The sequence below is a fragment of the Drosophila miranda genome, chromosome XR (genome assembly GCF_003369915.1).
Source record: "Drosophila miranda strain MSH22 chromosome XR, D.miranda_PacBio2.1, whole genome shotgun sequence".
Lineage (NCBI taxonomy): Eukaryota > Metazoa > Arthropoda > Insecta > Diptera > Drosophilidae > Drosophila > Drosophila miranda.
The window spans coordinates 3,413,719-3,434,351 of NC_046674.1; the positions used below are offsets into that span (position 1 = coordinate 3,413,719).

At 41.1% G+C, this 20,633-nt stretch overlaps 3 protein-coding genes across 4 annotated transcripts; 2 read left to right on the forward strand and 1 right to left on the reverse strand.

Annotated features, from left to right (window-relative positions):
• Positions 1–5,238: 5,238 nt before the first annotated feature.
• On the forward strand, positions 5,239–5,583 carry LOC108165459 (keratin-associated protein 5-1-like). The gene has a single exon (XM_017301497.1). The coding sequence runs from the start codon at positions 5,239–5,241 to the stop codon at positions 5,581–5,583; it is 345 nt and encodes a 114-aa protein (XP_017156986.1).
• A 957-nt stretch (positions 5,584–6,540) lies between these two features.
• On the reverse strand, positions 6,541–7,849 carry LOC108165548 (sperm-specific protein Don juan). 2 transcript variants are annotated; one of them, XM_017301625.2, is made up of 3 exons: positions 7,455–7,849; positions 6,960–7,400; positions 6,541–6,887 (listed from the first exon to the last, which is right to left on the reverse strand). In XM_017301625.2, the coding sequence occupies exons 1-2, from the start codon at positions 7,711–7,713 to the stop codon at positions 7,321–7,323; spliced, it is 339 nt and encodes a 112-aa protein (XP_017157114.1). In that variant the 5' UTR covers positions 7,714–7,849; the 3' UTR covers positions 6,541–6,887; positions 6,960–7,320. The 2 variants fall into 2 exon arrangements, with proteins under 2 accessions (XP_017157114.1, XP_017157113.1); XM_017301624.2 differs by having other exon boundaries at positions 6,541–6,890.
• A 5,954-nt stretch (positions 7,850–13,803) lies between these two features.
• LOC108152293 (G protein alpha i subunit) lies at positions 13,804–20,512 on the forward strand. The gene is made up of 5 exons (XM_017281515.2): positions 13,804–14,319; positions 18,733–19,204; positions 19,273–19,367; positions 19,429–19,617; positions 19,676–20,512. The coding sequence occupies exons 1-5, from the start codon at positions 14,199–14,201 to the stop codon at positions 19,864–19,866; spliced, it is 1,068 nt and encodes a 355-aa protein (XP_017137004.1). The 5' UTR covers positions 13,804–14,198; the 3' UTR covers positions 19,867–20,512.
• Positions 20,513–20,633: the final 121 nt, after the last annotated feature.

Sequence of the window (20,633 nt, forward strand, 5' to 3'; positions counted from 1 at the left end):
TAGTGGCAGCATTCGAAACGAGCTGTTAATTGATTTAGTCGTTCTCTGTTCTGTTCTCTGTACGGCCTGATCACGGGACGTACAGCAGCAGCACCCCTCTCCTCTCCCTTCCCTGCCGTGAGTGCCGCCATTGCTGTCAGCACTACGCCGACGCGACCGTGAGATGGCGACGTTCTGCCTCTTGGAAAGCGAGAACGAGAGAGAGAGAGAAATAGAGAGCGAGAGCGAAAGAGAGAGCCAGCGCATGAGGCAACGAAACGTTTCAATTCCCCCAAAAACCCCAAAGAGATACAGCGAGCGAGCACACGGGGCGGCACACGCACAAAGATACAGATACATTTTGTGGCCGCTGGCGGCGGGAGACACCAGAGGAGGCGGAGTTTTGTTTATATTTCACGAAATTCTATTTGTCAGATTGGGAAAATCGGAAGGGGGGAAAATCGGTATGGAAAATTCATGCCGTTTTATTTTCTGGCCGTCTGAAAGATATTTTAATTTCCTTGGATTTTTGGCAAATACTCGCTTCTCAAGCCACTCGCAATTTTCCACGAATTTCCGAAAGCAATTGCCGAGTTTACCCAGTTCTTTAGTGGTTCCATTGGAGCGCAAAGATACTTTTCACTTTTGGCCATTTTTCTTACGGCTTCTGCGTTTTTGGCGGCCATAAATTAATTTTACTTTTGATTATTATTACTTCTACCTATTGTTGGCTTTTCTTTTCTCTTTTTTTTTTTCTGTTTGCGTTTCAGGAATTTATCGTCGGGTGAGGAATAAATTAAACAGTCCCCAATAGATCATGGACCCTGAACTGATGCAAGAAAATTATTAATTGCATTGGATCCCCAGAAAACACGGAGGATCAATGACTACGAATTATCGAAATTATGGGTATATTCTGGCATATACATAGTTCCAAGAAAGGTGTTAACTATGTATATATATGGTAAATGTAGCATGATGATAAATTAAGCAATAAGTCAATCGAGAAATTTATTCAAATGTGTCTTTAGAAGTTTAGGTGTAAGTTTGTTAGATTCTACATCCAAAGCTTCCTAGTCTCTATCCTTCTGATCAGCACTTTGATGATTCAGTCGGGCAGTAATTTGGTCAAAAATATGTTTATAAATCGCTGAATATCTGCCGGACACGGCATCCCTGTCAGGTTTTATTTTTGCATTTCCCGGTACGACATCTTGTCTTTATAGGAGGTTATTTATAGCCATCAAGCTATAAGGCGTTCGTTCAGCCAATGCACTGGCCAAGCGACCACACATCGCGCTCCATGTGCGTCACCCATAACTGGGTCAACAGTTCCGTTCGGCCAACAGATTACGATCAAGTAGCCATCTTCGAATCGATCCGCATATCACATCAGTGCGATCCAGGTCCTAGAGTCGTCCCAGAGTGAGCTCCGCTCCTCTTCAATGGAATAGCCATTGCCCCTGCTGTAGCCACCGAAACAGTCATAGTAAACATAGACCAAGGGAATTCCCAAACAAAAGCTGTCATCATTCCACATTGTTGTTCCGTTTTTCAAGTTCAGATAATCATAATAAAGCGATAAGTCTGCATAGATCGTTCGATGGTACGGTATGGTATGGTATGGTATGGCTTCTGTTTTGCTTTTAATTTTTAATGTTAATGTTATTAAATGGCCGAAAATTGTTTACTACTATGCGATGTTTGTAAACAAAATTGTGTATACGACGGGTTGCCATTGCCGTCGCCTTCTCTAAAGAATACTACAATCCAATATTATACCATACACCATATCCAATCGCATCCCATTGATGACCCTAATCTCTCTCTCTCTCTCTCTCTCTGTATCTTTATCCATCTCTCTCCGCTCCAGTTTGCATCTCTCTGGCATTGTATAAACTGTAGTTTTAATAAACATTGAACAATTAAACGCTTTACTCTAAACACACAATCTCATAGAACCAACACCATGACCATCTTTTTGTATATAGTGGAAGAAGGAGCAGCATTTGGAATTGTTTTTGCACACTGACCTACAACAACTGGTAAAAGCAAACAATTGCATCTAAACGGAGCCCTCGTTCCTCTGCCATCCCGATTCTCGATCTGCCACGCCCACTAATTATTAAACAGTTTTTACGCCTCAAAAAGTCCAGAGCAAAGATCAGTTTAGTGGAAGAGGGAGAGGGAGAGGGAGAGGGAGAGAGAGAGAGTGAGAGAAAGAGATGGTATGTACATACATTTGGAAAAACAGGGATACATTTGAAGGGAATATTGAAATTTGATTTTATACAATTTCCAAACTTTGGATGAATATTCTTGTTTAATATTTATTTATTCTATATCTACTCAATATATGTAAACATATGTCTTCATATTTATATATTCAATCAATAATTAACACTATTTTTCTTTGTGTATCGCAACAAGAATTTCAAAATATTTACACAAGAGTTGCTGCCCCGAAAATTATGCCGTCTAGTTAAACTTTCCCCCCTGACCATAGAGCGCTTGCCACTGGCTGACCAACATTTTGTTTAAATATTTAGATATTCGTCTGTGCAATTTGTTGCTTAGATCTCACTCAAAATGATTCCAATCTCCGATAGCATCAAATGATTTGCTCTCTCTCTGTCTCTGTCTCTGTCTCAGAGTTTTGATTACGATCACGTGTTGGTTGGTCGAAAAAAAAAAACACAAAATGAAATACACAAACAGAATATTATTTTCTTTCCTTTTTTTTTAACTATAAACCTCTTAAGTTGTTATTGTTGTTTCCCACGACTTTGTTTGTCTGTTTTTGTAAATATTTATGCGATACCAACGCTTAATTCTCCATTAAACGGGAGCTGTTCTGTGTTTTGAGTGGTTCGCGGATACCGTTTGGTTGGTTGGATCGGTGTGGTTGAGTTGACAAACTTTTGTGGATTGGATGTTATGGATTGATTGGTGTAAAGTTTTTAGTGGTAAACAGGGTACGGATAGATACGGAAGTCTATCCCCATTTATATTTGTGATATATATTTCCTTTTATATATATATATTTTCAATTACTTAATTCAAAAGAAATCAAAGAAAATAATAATCAAATAAAATATACATATACAAGATTGTACAATGGAAAATGTTTTAAGCATTAAAACGCCTTGAAAAACAATTACCCGTCTATCAAAAACTATATTCAATACCAAGTTTTATCATTAAAGCCAGATTCCTCTCATTCTTTTGGCCTTACTTCTACCAGACCCCTTGGATTTTCAATCTTTGCCTCCTGTTGTGACCCAACGATTACCACACTTTGGCACTTCTCTGGGGGCCCATAAACACCTTTGCCGCTGTGATATGTCCATGTGTTCGTATGTGTGGAGCTCTATGTGTATCCAAGATGGCCGACGCCTTGCGCAAGATGGCCAAGAATTTGCCGTTTTGTCGATGCCATTGCCAAACTATGCAAACTATGGCAGCTATCGTAAAAGTTCAAATCCCACTACCTTCTCTTCCTCTCCAGCTATACCCCCACTTCCCTTCTGTATGCCCTCCCTCGTCTGGCGCTTTACGCCTTTCAGCTGTCGAAGCGGTCGCAATAAAACTGAAGAATTTATAGACTTGCGATCCATTTTGGTGCGCAATAATGGCGCCAAATGTACAAAAATTGAGAAAATAACAACAACAAAAAAGCGAGAAAAGCCAAGATAAATCTAAAGAAGAAAAGAGAGAGAAATATAGAAAAAGAGAGAGAGAGATCTACAAAAAAAAAGTATGCAACTTTGTATAGGAAGCAGTGTTTTTGGGGGAGCACAAGCACTCTCAATCGATCGGCAAACGGCAATCGACAATCCGATCCTCACACAAAAGCCATTTCCACTTTGGGGTCCGGTTTTTCTCTTGTTTAGATTTTAGTTTAATAGCCGGTACTTAAGAATGCGTTGACGTTGACTCACTCCCAACAAATCCGTGCTGATCGGATCGGAAGGGACCGCGACACAGGAAACAGATACAGATACAGATACAGATTGTACATAGAACATCTGATGCGATATACGATGAAAATGGGGGAATTTACTTGCTTCTCATCGATTCCGCAACGTTAGCAGTAATTAATCTTTTGGTTTAAGCGCTCTCTGGCCAAATTGGAAGGAAGCAGCCCCCATTGCTGATTATGTGAAAAGTGCCCAACGTTCGCCCGATCCGAACTTCGATCTTCCAGTATTCCTTCGATCGCATCCATTGGATTGGTTGGCATCTGTTTCGTTTCATTTGACGCTCATTGTCGTCATTGGTTCTGTGTGCTTCTCCCTGTCGTTCGCTTTTCTCTTTGTTCTTATTCCTGGCCTTTTGTAGCTCCCCCCTCTCCTTTTCCCGTATTGTGGGGGTATTTTTTATGGGTCTTGGTCTCTGGCCTTCGAGGGCAGCGCACCTGTGAGGCCTAAAAATATCCGTTGATCCGAGTTGAGGGTGAAATATGCCCCAGCCAGCATTGAAATGTCATGATGATTGGTGGAACTGATTCTAAAAACTTGACAGTTGAATGCTGAAACTTTGGGTTATAAAGATATTTCGCTGATCACAGTGGAATTCTGCGATCAGAATATCAATGAAAGTTATCTTCAAACTACATTTATGTAGGAATAGTCTCCAAACCAGATCGATGCCTGTCAAAGATTCCTTTTTATAAATGAGTATTGCTTTCAGGCACCTTGAACCCTCATGAACAACAAGATCACATACGAGTATATGTTTGTACATACATATGTAGGTCTCTCCCCTGACAGCTAATCATCACGCGATCATTAGTGAAAAGAAAAACAAGATCGGTTACCCAGACCACATATGTATCATGTTCGAGTGGATGTTTCATCGTCAACGGGAGGGGAAAGGAGAAAAAATCAAATAAATTTAAATTTCTCTATGGTTTAATCGACGGCGACATCCTGACGCAGCAGTCGCCTAATTATCCACACCATAAATTGACGACGAACCAATTGACGACAAATATTTTGACATGGCGCCGCCTGGACGTTTCTCCCCCTCCTCTTGCAATGACTGGGACGGGGACATCATCACGGCTAATGTGTGGTCGGCACTTGAGAAGCAGTCGGTAGCCCGGACTCTAGGAAATATGTAACCGAAAACCCAAAACTGCAAACATAGCAACATTTTGAGAGGAAGGAAAACCCTCACACACATGTCTGTCAGTCGAATGTCAGTATAATTTAGAAACACACATCGTTGAGGCAACATATAAATCAAAATTCCAGTATGAATCGCTTGACGAGCTCCACTTTCCTGAAGATGAGCGATGCCCTGATGTCCACCCGAAGGACCAAGTCCAAGAAGGGCAACCAGAAGGACTGTTGCCAGGACTCCAACCAGAAGAAGTCCTGCTGCCCGAAGCAGAAGGACAGTTGCCCAAAGCAAGATTGTTGCCCCAAACAGGATTGTTGTCCGAAGCAAGATTGCTGCCAGGATCAGTGCAAGAAGGATTCCTGCCAGAATGACTGCTGCGAGGATTCCTGTCAAAAGCAGAATTGCTGCGATCAGGATCCGTGCAACAAAAAAGGAGGCAAGGGCGGCAAGGGCGGCAAGAAGGGCTGGTTTGGATAGAAATACCTGTACCTGAGCCCCAGAACAGAAGTACGATTCAATTACTTTTAGACAAAATAGAATAGCAATATAATACAAAAGAATAAAGAGATTTTAATATAAATCCAAAACATCTGCATCTGTATCTGTATATAGTACTTAATCCCGCAAAATATTAGTGTAGAACATTTGCTAACCCACCAATCTTCAAAAGGATTTTTGATAACCCCATTTTTATGATTTCAAACGTTACACCAACAATATGAGGCCGCAGAATCGTAAAGGAAAATCAAATAATCTCATCAACTAAAATTAGCCGCTTCAATCTGTTTACATTGGGGAAGCAAGTAATAATTACCAAAAAAAAAAAAAAATCGAGAGTTTCTCATATAAGTATTACAACGATCAATCGCATTGGGAAATCCAAGGCAATAGAAAATCAGAAAATCAGGCGGTAGCAGAACAAATTTTCTATTCCATTCCCAACTCTTGGGCTGACAAGTGCGACGCGACCCGTGCCCGTGATGGAAGGGGAATTTTATTTTATCAGTTGTTTACATTAGGCCTAGGAGAAAAAACCAAAAATACAGATCTTACACGGCCAGAGCCATACGGCTGCAACCTGCCCTGCGACGAAACGTAGGAGGGAGAGCCAGAGGCAACAGCAGCAGCAGCAGCAGGAAACAAAAGTCAGTGCCAGTGCAATTGAATTGCCATAAAATCGGAGGAAGAGCAGGAGAAACGAGTGCAGGAGATGGGGTATATGGACCATCCAAGCATTCAAAAGCATCCTCTGACCCACCCACCTTCAAGCGGGAAATTTATGGATTCCCCGGTGTCTGAACTTTTGTCGTGAATTTGGGAACCAGATGATCTCGCATTGAGAGCTGAGAAATCGCAGTAGTACGCGGGGGCTCTTTTAAGCACCTGCTAGATGATACAATGCAGTTTTTCCCCAGAATAATGCAACAATCATAATAATATTTTTCCCCAAATTAGGTTCTGTATTTCTCAATATTGTTCACTTTAAATTTTGATGATTCTCCGCTACGACTTGGGTACGGCCTATGGGTCCCTCATATGGTAGGTCGGCGGAGAGTTAGAGACATACATAGTACATCGTAAACTGCCCATGGAAATTCACTTTTATCACTTGTCTATGTAGTGCCTCCTCCCTGCCGTTTTTGGGCTATTTTTGCTCTGATCTTAGTTGTTGCTTTATGGCTTTATAATGTCTGCGCGCGTTCCGTTTTATGATCTTGCTGTAAAATTGGCCCCCGGCAACAATATGGTAATCCATTATTCGGCAGGGGGAATCGTTCCCTCTGCTAGAAAAAAGGAAAGAATAAACTCTACATCAAGAAAGATCATGTTATGCATTAACTATTTGATATTACCTTCTATCGTTTGGGTTCCTTTTCTTCAAACACCTCGGTATTTTCATCCTTCTGGAACCCCTTGCACTTTTTCCAGAGAGTGCTGAAGAGACCAATTCCATTCCCATTGGACACGCGATGCCTGAGGATCAGCAGAGTATTGTTGGATACCAATAGGAACATAGTGTTATATTCACAGGTAGAGCGCCAGAAAAAAACCAGTTCGAGGAGAATCGAGTTCTAGTGTTTGGGATACTGAAAATTTCGGCTTACTGATTTCGGAAATGTAATGGAAGTATGTGTTTCGATTGGCCCACTGAGATAAATTTGTTTCATTTCTCAGTTGTTTTTTTTTTTTTAGATTTTTTGAATTTTTTCCATTTTACTTCTTGCCTTTCTTGCACTCTCCCGATCCTCCAGCTCCGCCCTTGCCCTTGCATTTGGGACCCGTGGGCTGTTTTGCTTTACAAATTGGGGAAGGGTTAAAAACCGATTATTATATGGGACTAAACTTACTTCTTCCGCATGGATCCGCCTTCTTTTTGCAGGGATCATCCTTCTTGCAGGAATCCTCCTTCTTCTTGCAGGGATCCTCCTTCTTTTTGCAGGGATCCTCTTTCTTCTTGCAAGGATCCTCCTTCTTCTTGCAAGGATCCTCTTTCTTCTTGCAGGGATCCTCTTTCTTTCCGCAAGAATCTTTCTTGTTGGATTTATAACGTTGAGCGGTCATGAAAACATCGCTGAATTTTTTAAAAGTGGACGTGATGCGAAACATGTTTGCTGTGCGAATAATTTAGATTTATTTAAAGGATGAAAAATTTTGTACGATTTTATTTTGAAATTTCAAGAAATTCGCTTGCTGCTAGCTATAGAAAACTAAACTCAAATGCTGTACCTCGTCTGAATTTTTGAAACCAAATCCAGTTATTGCTTTGTTTTGGGGGAAGTAATGTGAAGGATTTTTCAGTACATTAAATTACTGAATGATTGTATCCTTAAATATAATCAAATTCTATTCGATTTCCTATCCCAATTATCGCTTCCCCTCTCCGCACAACCCCTTCGTTCACACTTATCCTCCCGCTTCGACATGGACCCCATCATTTATTTTTTCTACTTGTCGGCCCATTGAAGACTTTAGGAAAAGTGCCGAAAATCCATTGAAAGATGCATTCGACGATCGACGGGTGACGGACGGCGGACGGCGGACGGCGGAAAAAGCGGCGTCGGTCGGGAAGAATCCATCAATAGTCTTTAAACGTTTCGCGTCTGCAGTCTGCAACTTTACTTCAGTTTTGAGTGGAGAAGGATAGTGGGGGGCATTGTTGGAATGGGAGAACGTCTGTTCAACCTTTCAACGGTTCGAAAAAGTTTTTCGAAAATCGTGTTCCCAAATTATCAGGGAAATTAATCTTCTTAATCTTGGGTTTGCCCAAAACACAGCAAACACATGTGCCAAACTCTCCCACATACAGATGCACGAGGTACATGTATGCACTCGTAAGTACATACATACATACATATGTACATTCATATGCATGTTCATGTCGAGCTCTCTGGAGAGTGGAGTGAGAATGTTAGATAAGAAAGAGAGTTTGTGCGACAGAGAGAACGATCGGATTAACTGTATATCTATTTCAAGGCCTTCCTCCTTCCATTCCATCCTTTTAATTGCCTTTGCTCTTGCTGTTGTTGCTTCTTCTTTATATTCTCCTTCTTCTTCTAGTTGCTGTTTTCTTTGGGTTTAGTTGTTGTTGTTGCATGCGCGCCGATTGAAGTTTTGGAGCAATGCCGACGTCGTTCGTCAATTTTGTTGGCATCAGCAAATAGCAAATCAATGGAAGGCTTTCCACGGGTGCCGAAGCATCAGATACCCTAGCAGATCGATCATTTCCCGGCTTTATAACAAAGATACACTGGTTTTTATTCAAATTAACTTAATTATAGATATATTGTATATAGATTCAGCTGATCAAGAACATATCTTAATTTTTTTATAGAGACTGAAATGATTCTGGAAAACATACATACATACATACATATACTCGAAAGAATAATACCCTCTGTGAGGGTATAACAATGAGAGCAGCGACGCGCAAGGCATGCGCTTTACATGTGCCCCAGCAGTCGGGGGCGAACGACCACCCAAAGCGATGAGCCCCCTGACATGTACCCCTCTCTTCCCCTGCCTAACCGCATAAATCCATATTTCTCTAGCTGGATAAATTACAACACCAATGCAGCAGCAGTGACTGCAGCGGGTGCAGCAGAGAAAGAAGCAGGCGCAGTTCAGAGCTGCAATCATTCATTCATACGGGATCGTCCCCCTTCCCTTCAACCGCTGCACATTTCGTGTAAACATGTGTAAATCATGACCCGTTGATGGCCTCCGCACCCCCATCCTCACCTTCACCTCTCTCAACATATGACGTCCCCCGCTGGAAGTGAAACTTTTGCACTGCGACCCAATCTTCCTGTCTCTCTCTCTCTGTCCCTCTATGTTTTTGTTTAGATTAATTGGTTGAGGAAAGCCGGCTGTACCTCTCCCACCCAAGACCCCTTTCGAGACACTCTTTCGATACATTCCATCTTCGACTAGTTCCCAAATGCAACTGCAAACATTTGGCAGCCCAGGAACCGCCGAATCATAATTTGAATGGAGTTGTGTCCCAAAAGCAAATATTATGTATTCCAGGGCACTGAGAACTTTTTCAGCGGGCTGCATGCACATTGCGGGGAAAGGGAAAGTGGAAGAGGGAGATGAAGAGGGAGGGGGCAGATCGCCTTCATTCGCAGAACCAAATTTTGACTGTTTATTTTTCCATTAAACGTTTTAACAATAAACAAAGGGGGAAAGCAAAGGGCAAATTTGGAAATAATGCAATGTCAATGATTATAGTGGGATTGGAAAACTCGAGCAAATGCAATTCGCCAATATTGTTCGCAAGACGAGCACAACGAAAATACAGAGGAGAGGCTATGTTGTCTGTTAAAACGCTGTAAAGCGTAAAGCTCCCACCGAACTGCAGCGTGCGAACACGCTGCTCCAAGAACTTGGCACGCCAGCACTCCCTTAGCCGGGAAGGCAAAATCTGAGCCGCCACCGCCAGCCAAGAAGACCACGCCCGCAGGGAGGCAACCGTCAACAAACACGTATACCCGCACTATCTACTACATGGTTAGTGCTCTTACAGAGTGTATTAATTATTACTAATTTTTTGTTACTATTGTATTTCTAAAATCCTTTCATAATTTTGCAATACTTGTGGGTATACAATATTTTCGGTTCTCCGACACGGAAACACGCAGTAGTCCGCTTCCGCTCCCGCCATCATCAGTTGATCTTCTCCCGTTCTCGCCAAATTCTTACCATATCCGTCTCCCGCTACGCCTCTGGATGCTTAGTCTGTTTCGTGCACTTATCTTTTGAACCTGTTATTTTATTCCTTCATAAAGCTAAGCCACTTAAATTTCAATTGTTCCATCTGGCTATAATAGTGATACGATTTGATTCAGACTCTGCAACGAGAGGGAATGTTGTGAGCCGCGGTCCTTGCCGATAATCAGTCAGTATATACATACATAGACTTATTATTGATTATGTTATGTTAGGTTAGGTAGCCCCTCAGTGGGGCCACGCATAGGCCAGTATGGCCCTTAGTTACCCGGATGGAGGGGTATGAACCGTCGCGGGGGTGCTTATGAGGTTTGAAAGCCCTCGAGAACCGAGGTATTTTAGCAAACGCAGTAAGTTCCCTTGGCGTCCTCTTCGAGGCATCTTCCAGTGATGCCAGGATCGGGGAGCCCAGGTATCTTAATACCTTAATACCTAAATCATATACAATACATTTTATACGTAAGCGCCGGAATTGGTCTCGGAGCCGATGACTGCCGAATTCTCTCTCTCTCTCTCTCTCTGCCTTTTGGTATCGCTGTTCGCAAAAGGGACGAATTTATTTGTCGACCGCGAGTTTTCTTCTAATGTTAGTTCTTGCACTAGGTTTGTGCTCTTTTCTTCTAATGACCTATTTTATTAGAATTTCAAAATAATTTAGAATTTTCCTTTTTCCGATATTGTATTGGCTATATCTGTCTCTCTCTCTTTCACTCTTCTTAAACCAACAACAGCCGCTCTCCTCAACCGGAGACACTGCACGAGAAAGAGTGTGTGAGAGATAGAGCGAGTGAGTAAACGCATGAAAGGGGGTTGCATAGCCACTGCAGTTAAATTTTTTCTTTCTGGTTATAATAATGACCCGATCTGATCCAGATTCGGCAATCCGGCAAATATATTACATACGAGTATATACGAAATTGTAAGCCTAGTTCTCAGATCGACGAAATATTTGGTCGACCAAAAGTATCCTACATTTCGCTATGGGCAGTGAGTGTTCAGGGGTGAATGCTCTACGGTTACACAAATAAAATCTCTTCGAAATTAAAATTTTTTATGAAAACAACGGCTCATTCTTATATTTGATTTTCTACATTAGATTCACGTGTCCTTTGTCTAAATCCCTTGTGTAGGGGTCCCGTCCCGTTTAGCAATTGCTCATCAGTCAGTCCACGCTGCGCAGCATATGCATATCTGAAATAAATTCTCCAAATTATTATTAATCTCAATTATTTGATCGTTGAAACAAAAAAAAAAACAATATCTGAAACAAATTAATTCATAAACTGTCCATATTATTATTACTCTCCATTATTTTATTAGTTTAAACAAAAACGCGCAAAAAGCATAAAGACTATTTAAAGAAAACTCTTCCCTAATAAACAGCAACTACTTGTAATCAAATAGTTTTATGTTTATGTAATGAGGGGGCAAGGCAAGCCAGTAATCAGATGGGAAACAAACTTTATTAAGTCTGTCGAATGAAAGTCTATTAAATGGATATTATAATGTATTAGCTTTATACTCATTTTACTACTCTACTACTACTACACATTTTATTAATTTATTCATAGATAAAGACATGTTAATTTATTTCTATCCCGCAAGACTGGATTTACCCAATTTTGCAGTGCCATTCTACGCCTTTCATCTTTTCATTTGAATTCTTAACAGATTTTATTGTTAAGTAACACAAAACTGTGCAACCGTAGAGCATGCACATTTGGTCACACTCCGCGCCCAGCGATGTATATGACACTTCATTTTTACATCAGTATATTTTAAAATGACACGGTATATTTCGGTATATTTTAAATCTAATTAAAATCCCTTAAGTGAGTCACCCTGTCGGTGACCGCTCAAATCGTAGTTCCGTGCACTACTTATTTCACTTATCCTTGTCAATCAGAATATCAAATTCGAGGAGTGTGACTTATGATCATGGAGAATTGGCATTTTAATACCCTCCACGAAAAGATATCGGCTTAGGATGAATCTAGAAGAATAATTATTAACGGTTTAGCTCAAGTTGTAACACTTTTTAAATCAAGGAGGTTTAAGTGGGCTAGGTTCGTTTTACATCGGTATTTTTCCGGTATTTCTGAGGGTCAGACGGTTACACTGTTGCCCTCTCGTGCAACGAAAAAATGATTCGTAATTTTAAATGGGCCATAAAAAAGGGTATGGACAACAAGCATAACAAGATGCAAGTTTCGTACGAACCTCACCTCGCGTGTGAGGACAACATACCTTGAAGACAAAATCGGCTTTTCGTCTCCAAAACGGGCAGGGTAACCGTTTACGGTATTTTGAATACTTTTTGGTATTTTCTTACGCCAAAATTGAGCAGACGGTATACTTACGGTATATCGGTAAATTAAATTTCATTTTCAAAGTGCACATTAATGGAACCGGTTTTGGTAACTGAAACGGTTTTGAAACGGAAACGACGCGATTTTTGCTTTCGGCCAATGAAACTCGTCCAAAATGCATTGCGAAACATAATGCTGCAGCAAGTTTGAAATGCATTTTTGGCGATTTTCATAGTCATTCTTAGATTCTCAAAAGTTGCGGCAACATTAAATTGCAGCCAGACTCATGAGCCTAGAAAACGTGGAAAACATTCCGCATACCCTGGGGAGATGGATATGATAGAATTGAGAAAATGTGTATCATCTCAAGCTCCAATATATCCAGAAATTAGTCAGTCTGTGTTTTAAAGCTATTTCAACGATATTTTGCAGCTTATTGTCTTCTTACAGAGATCAAGAATGGGTATCGGGATCGAGTTATACACTCATCATATGCATGAATTTGTCTAAAACATATCAATCTGAGAAAAGGTCTTTATTAATAACGTTTTAAAAAGAAGTTTAGAAAACCAGAATATTCATATGAAATTAACAAAATAGGGTCTACAAATGCCCATACTCCGATTGACAAGCTACCAGTAAGAAATGACGTGACATTCAACTTACGTTGCCAATGTTTTCTTGTTGAACTTTTTTGCGTAAACCTTGTTTTAGTTAAAATAAAATAAATGGGAGTACTTCAATTTAGTTAATCTTGTAGAAAATGTATTCATCAATAGGATAAAACTATGTGGGCAGGGCTGAGGGTTTTAGTTAGCCAGCATTATTCAACGGAATATAAAAATTAAGCAATAAGAACGATAAGTCTCTTACGTTTTTTTTTTGTTTTAACTTTTTTGCTAAAACATTTTCTTAGGCAAAATTCAATAAAAGCAAGTTTTTAAAATAAACCAGTCAAGTAGGAAATTGATTCATCAATCGGATAAAATTATGTGAGGCAGAGCTGAGGGTTCTATTTAGTTAGTTATATTGCACGGAATATCGAAAACGAGGAATATGTATAATAGAGCTTGAACGCGTCAGTATATTTATGGTATATTTTTAAAATGAGACGGTATATTTTGGTATGTTTCTGGGGCTCGGACGGTATATTTGATCGATAAGTCGATGATCACACTGGTCGTTAAATGATTCATTCTTCAGCGTTTTTTTTTAAGCAAACCGATCGGCGGATTAGCAAAAATTAAATACAAAGAAGTAAACGGCGTAAGTGCCGCCCTAGCATTAAATTGTACTATATTGAAAATTGAACTTGATAGAGCCGCTACGCCTGCGTCGCCCCTTTGTGTATGCGTACGCTTCTGTCCAAGTGTGCGTTTGTGTGTGTTTGAAAGAAGGAGAAGGAAACAAAAAAGTGTACAGCCGACGCGCAGCCGCATCTGCGCTCAATTAAAAGTGCCGAAAACGCTTGTGAAAACTGAAAACTACGAAAAATTACAGTGAAATAGTTGCCAACCTCTGGATTAACGACCGAAGTGCGATAATTTGAAGAAAATGGGTTGTGCCGTGAGTACAGCACGAGATAAAGAAGCCATCGAACGTTCGAAGAACATCGATCGGGCGCTGCGAGCGGAGGGTGAACGTGCCGCATCGGAGGTGAAACTGCTGCTTTTGGGTGCGTCTCTAATGTGTTATTTCCCCTTTACCAAATAATTTGTTACTCAGTATTCTGAAAATGCAATTAATTTTAAAATGTTTGGTCTGAGGCTTGGCCTGGTTTTTGTCAGACTGCCTGAGGACATGGGTGGGTTTTTTTTTTTTTGGCTGTGGTGAGTTTTGGACCCAGGATATGGGAAAACCCAGACTCCATGTGTCTGCTCAACAAATTTCCCCTTTGTGTATGTTTGAAATGTGGCCATTATGCAATGCACATGTCTAATAATTCGTTTGCAGATAAGGGAATAGAACGTAAATTGAAACCAAATGTCGGAGCGGAGTGGCGACTGCGATACTCGATTCTCAATTTTCATCGTCGCCGGCACGCACTTGGCTCCAACAAGTGGGGCGCTGCGCCATCGAAATGGCAACCGAAACATGTTTGTGGCTCTTTCGATCTGCGGTAGATGGTTGATAGTGGGGCGTCGAGGCCTGGCACTTGCATCGTTAGCCTGAGGTTTCGTTCCATTGAAGCGCTGCGGCGTCAACATCGTATCGCATTTGACCCGACCTCTGCGGCGCGTTCGCCACCCCTACCACTGCGAAAACTGACACTCTCTTATGCACTGAAATGAAATGCCGCGGCTCTCGTCTTAACCTTCTGCAATTAAATTTCCACACACTCCGCTAGATATACGCCATTGTGTGAGAGCTCGTACTTTTCATTTTCATTGCCATGCACTTTGGAAAACAATGGAATGACTTTTTTCCAGGCCCTGCAACAATCTTGTTGCACTTTTCCCGCCTGCTGCTGATTTGCTAATGAAGCGTCTCCCAAGATGATGATGACTAAGTCATCTGCTTGGTCAGGAATGTCGGGGGGAGGCGGTAAGGCTAATATATGTGATATATTTGTGTGCTCTCGAACGATATCGAAAACACTGGGCGACATAAAATTGCTTGTGGAAAGCAGTCGAATATTTGTGGGAACCGGTTTTGGAAAACGTGCGGAAATTTAGGCGTTTCCGACATCTTTGTACGATATTTTCATCCCCTCTCCTGCTACCGTTTTCAGTTTTTCGAACAAAAAACACAAACGCTGTTGCAGAGCGTTGCAGCCAGTGCTGGTTTATTTATGGGCAACAAGAAAACACCTTGCACCACTTGCATTTTTCTGCCTAACAATTGTTGCTGGTTTTATTGTAGCTGTGTGGGTTGTTTGCTTTGCCTTTCCAGGGAGCTGGAAAAACTTCTTAGGGAATTTTCTTTATAAACAGAAACTACTGTGATCTTTTCGATGTGTTTGTGGTCGGTGTTGTTGCTGCTGCGCTTGCGCTCTCTTTCTCTCTCTCGCTCTCTGACCAAGGTATATTTATGTAAGGTGCGGCAGCGCTTTCAGGATGATCGCGTATTTTGCTTGAGTTGTCGGCACAAAGAGGGGGAGGATTTGGAATTCCTCACCTTATATTAATAAACTTGTCGTTGGCTGTCACACACTCTCTCCTTTGCACAGACTCTTTCTCCCACTCTCCAACACACAGACACAACACACGCAAAACATGCTGGAAGCAGACTAATTGGCCAGGAGGGGGCTCTGCTGTGCTGCTGGTGATGTTGTTGCTTTTTCATTTGTACTGACATTTAAAGTGGGGTGAACGATATTAGCGCAAATAAATGGCCCCGCCACCAAATGCAGCTGCGATGGCAAAGGCGGTTGTGACATGGGATTGAAACTGAACTGGAAATAGGATGGGGATGGGGATTGAGAATTGGAATTGGCAGCCCTCAACATTGCGTTTATTGTGTAAATTTAATAAAAACGCTTACTATTGTTATGCGGGGAGTGTCTGGCCAAACAACAGTTGAAGTACCCCTCACTCAATTTATTGTCACTCTCCCTTTCTTTTCTTATTGTAAAATTTGTTATTTTCTCTCACGAAAATATTTCATGTTGTAGGGGAAAAGAATGTCAATTGTTATTGTATTTTTCACGATATTTGACTTTACTTTAAAAAGAGAAAAGGCGCGAGAGAGGGAGAGCGTGCTTTAGCCGCATTTGGGGCATGAGTAAGACTCTTATATAGGTCACACATACAATATCTGGCCGAAAAAGAATACGAAGAAGGCAACAACAACAAAAATTCAAGCACATGATGCGCCCGTCGTATGCCCCACCAATACCAGAAAACCATCCAAACCAACAGACTATCAACATAGCAATTTAATCAACAATATTTTTTTAAGAATTTATATACTATAACAAATACACTTCTATGTACATATGTGTACGGTATCAATATGTTTATGCCCCTGCACACCCTCGTATTCATTACGCTTATCAAAATAATCGCTAAACGACCTTTTACGTCAGATTCGAGTTCAATAATTGATGGAACTTTAAATTATAAAAAGAAAAGAAAATGAAATTCAATGATAAGAAAGATTTGCGTGGAAGTTGTTGGGCTGGCGTTTCCGTTTTATGGCTCTATTTCATCTGTTTTAATTGTTTACTTTTAAATTGTGGCTCCCCAACTATCTGAAAATTTCAAGCTCCCCGCTGATTAACACATTTCCCTTTCCTCTTTACGAGTCTGCTCACCCCCTTCGATAAGAGAGACTGAGTTCAGGCGCCATTTAACACGATTACTCATGGCGCAAAGCACTTCTTTCCGTATGATTGTTTCCATCTTTTCGCCAGGGGTTTTAGTCACCATTCTATTCGTCGTTCCGTTCAATTCGTAAACTGAATATTTCGAAGAAGGTTCTCCTGGGGAGAGACTCATTATAATACCGTTTGATTATGATCATCATGGCGGACGATAATGAGGTTGTAAATGAGGCTTACGAACGCTTTGTGCTAACCGCCGTTGCTATAGCTCTCTCATTCTTCTCTCTTTCGTTTTGCCTCCTCTCTGTGTTTGATCTTTGTGTGTGTCTCTCTTTCTCTCTCTCTCTCTGTTTCCCTATGGTTTGGCACAGTTAACGGTGCATTGATAAATGAATACGGAGCCGCACGCACAATCACACACACTCACACTTGTGCAGATTTTGTTGTTAGTATTATTAATTTGACCTTTTTTCGCCGTTCGTTTTTGTGGTTTTCGGTTCGTTTTTCATTCGGTGGCAAGTTTGAACATTTACTAATGCCTACAATTCGTATGCAGATTGGCAAGGGTCTTCATCTACCGTTTTCTCGGCCATTATCGGTGTGTCTGTCTGTCTGTCTGTCTCTCTCTCTCTCTCTCTCGCTCGCTCTCTTTTGCTACCTATTTTTGGAACCCCATAATTTGGTCCATAATTTCGCATTTAACGACATTTTTCTTTATGGCAAAATTAGTGCGCATTGTTGGGATTGGCTTAAATTAAAAATCAACTATGTATATGATTTATTTGCAAAGATATAAAAAAAAAATCATAAACTGCAAGTACTGCCACAGCCCTGCCCTGCAAAGAAAAGAAAAAAGTGAAAGTACAGTCTGACGCTTACCTAACCATCAATGTATCTCTGGGAGCCCCACATTGCAGAAAAACGGCACTCACGAAAAAAAAAAACACTAGAGAGACAAAAAGCTTTCTTAATGCGCCATTGTGTTGCAGCAGCAGCAATGCCCCAACATCGGATAGGTATATATGTATGTATGTATGTACATAAATATATACATAAGTACATATGTATCTCGTTTGATAACTAAAACTGAAAGAGAAAAACCCCTAGACCGGTAGCAGAGTGCCATTTTTGTATGTTTTTATTTCTTACAATAATTCCATAGAAAAGGGAAACTAGAAGACACGTAATATGATTAAATTATTGTTTATCCATCGATAGCGATCCACTAACTTGTGCCTGTAGTCAGCAAAATTATAAAATATCATGTTCTGTGCTCGCAAATTATATACATTTTATGGCCCCGCAGCGCACTTTTGATAACTTTCAAGAATCGCTGAGCCAGGGTTCATTGAACTTCAGGGCCCGTCACTTAGAAACCGATTGAAGGGAGAACTTAAGACCGTGAAGACAAAGTATAGTACAAAGTTTTAGAGACGTAAAGAATAGATCAAGCTGGTTACACATATCTATATATATCACTCTACATATAGCTGGAGGAGGAGCAGCTACTCATTCATTTATTTCAACATGACCGGCGCAATTAAGCGAGCTTTTTGGCCTCTTGAACCCGCTGCCAATTGAACCGCTTTTGCGGCTTCGTTTCACAGCGCTCGATTCATTCATAAAACTCGACTCATTCGATGCTGCCTGCCTCTTTACCCCTACTGATTGCTATTGCCACACATTCATTGATTCATTCAGTTTTACGCGCTCAATTGTTGGCGAATGTGAGGGCTCACACCCACTGGAGGGCTGGAGATTTGCATGAGCTCACTCAAATTGAACCCATGTTTCTAATTTGTATGTTTTCTATTTGATTTGCAGGAGCTGGAGAGTCGGGAAAGTCCACGATAGTGAAGCAAATGAAGATCATACACGAGACAGGCTACTCCCAGGAGGAATGCGAGGAATACCGCCGCGTTGTTTACAGCAACACTGTACAGAGCCTGATGGTTATCATCCGGGCCATGGGCAGGCTTAAGATTGAGTTTGCCGATCAGGGCAAGACTGACATTGCCCGCCAGTTCTTCACACATGCCTCGGCCGCCGATGAGGGCATCCTCCTGCCGGAGATTGTGCTGCTGATGAAGAAACTCTGGTCGGACGGCGGAGTGCAGCAGTCGTTTGCTCGCTCGCGCGAGTACCAGCTGAACGACTCGGCGGGATATTACCTGAACTCCCTGGATCGCATTGCGCAGCCCAACTACATTCCCACCCAACAGGATGTCCTGCGCACGCGTGTAAAGACCACGGGCATCATTGAGACGCATTTCTCCTGCAAGCAACTGCATTTCAAGTGAGTGTCAAGACCCCCTCTTGATCCCTTAGAATTCTTATTGAAATATAATGTTTCCCCTTTCACAGACTGTTCGATGTGGGCGGCCAGCGATCGGAGCGCAAGAAGTGGATTCATTGCTTTGAGGGCGTCACGGCCATTATATTTTGTGTGGCGCTATCTGGTAGGTTTCCTTGGAGAACTATTCGCTACAAATTTTAATTGTTTTCTTTATTGATTCGTAGGCTACGATCTAGTTCTAGCCGAGGATGAGGAAATGAATCGCATGATCGAGTCCCTGAAGCTGTTTGATTCCATCTGCAACTCAAAGTGGTTTGTGGAAACCTCTATTATACTGTTCCTCAACAAAAAGGATCTGTTTGAGGAGAAGATAAAGCGATCTCCTTTGACGATATGCTTCCCAGAGTATTCAGGTAAATGATTGTGCATAGAAAAGTCATCGAAGGTGTCTAATTCATTAATATTTTACAGGTACCAACACTTTTGAGGAGGCTGCCAACTATATACGCATGAAGTTTGAGAATCTCAACAAGCGAAAAGACCAAAAGGAGATATACACGCATCTGACCTGCGCCACTGACACCAACAATGTGAAGTTTGTCTTTGATGCCGTCACCGATGTGATCATAAAGAACAATCTGAAGCAAATTGGCTTATTCTAAGGGGAGGATGAAGATGGATTCACCATTTAGCTTGCGTCGTAGTAGTATTAAAGGAAAACGCGCAAAACATTTCCATTACATGTTAAGAACTAAATATATACTATATATATACATATGTATATGCTCTATATATACGTAAATGTATACTCTACGCTTTACAAATGCTATATATATTTTCATACATATAATTTTAATAACCGATTTAGTTGCCAGAACAAGTAACAAACAGTTAAAGTTTGTTAGTTAGTTAGTTAACAGTTTTTTTTTTATAAATTGCACGCATAAGCTAACTAATTTAAACTGTAATTTAACAAGTGTAAAGTACGGGCGATCGATCGCCATAAAGTCTGCCGATCAGCTCTGTAGATCCCCCCACTGAATTCAATCGATTTTCTTTGGGGCTTGAGCTAGGATTTAACCTCTAGCCTCCCAACAATAATTGCGTTGCCCAAACGGGCACTTTTATGGCGCTTCTTTGGGCAGTGCAATTTGCTTCGCCGCATTGACAGGCGATAATTAGGGTGAGTAAAGGCCTAAATTCGTGTGCGATCGCTAGTAAGCCGCTAAATGTAACTAGTAAACTTACTAATATGCTTATTAATAGCCTAAATAAAAGACAAATAAATAATGCTCTCCATTATGGTGACCAATCTCGATTCTCTATACAGGAAAAGGTATCTAGGAAATATCCAACTCTGGTACTGTTTTTGGTCAAAATTTTTCTTCGGCCATATTCAGCTGGAAAATGTGTTGCCGGCAACGTAAAA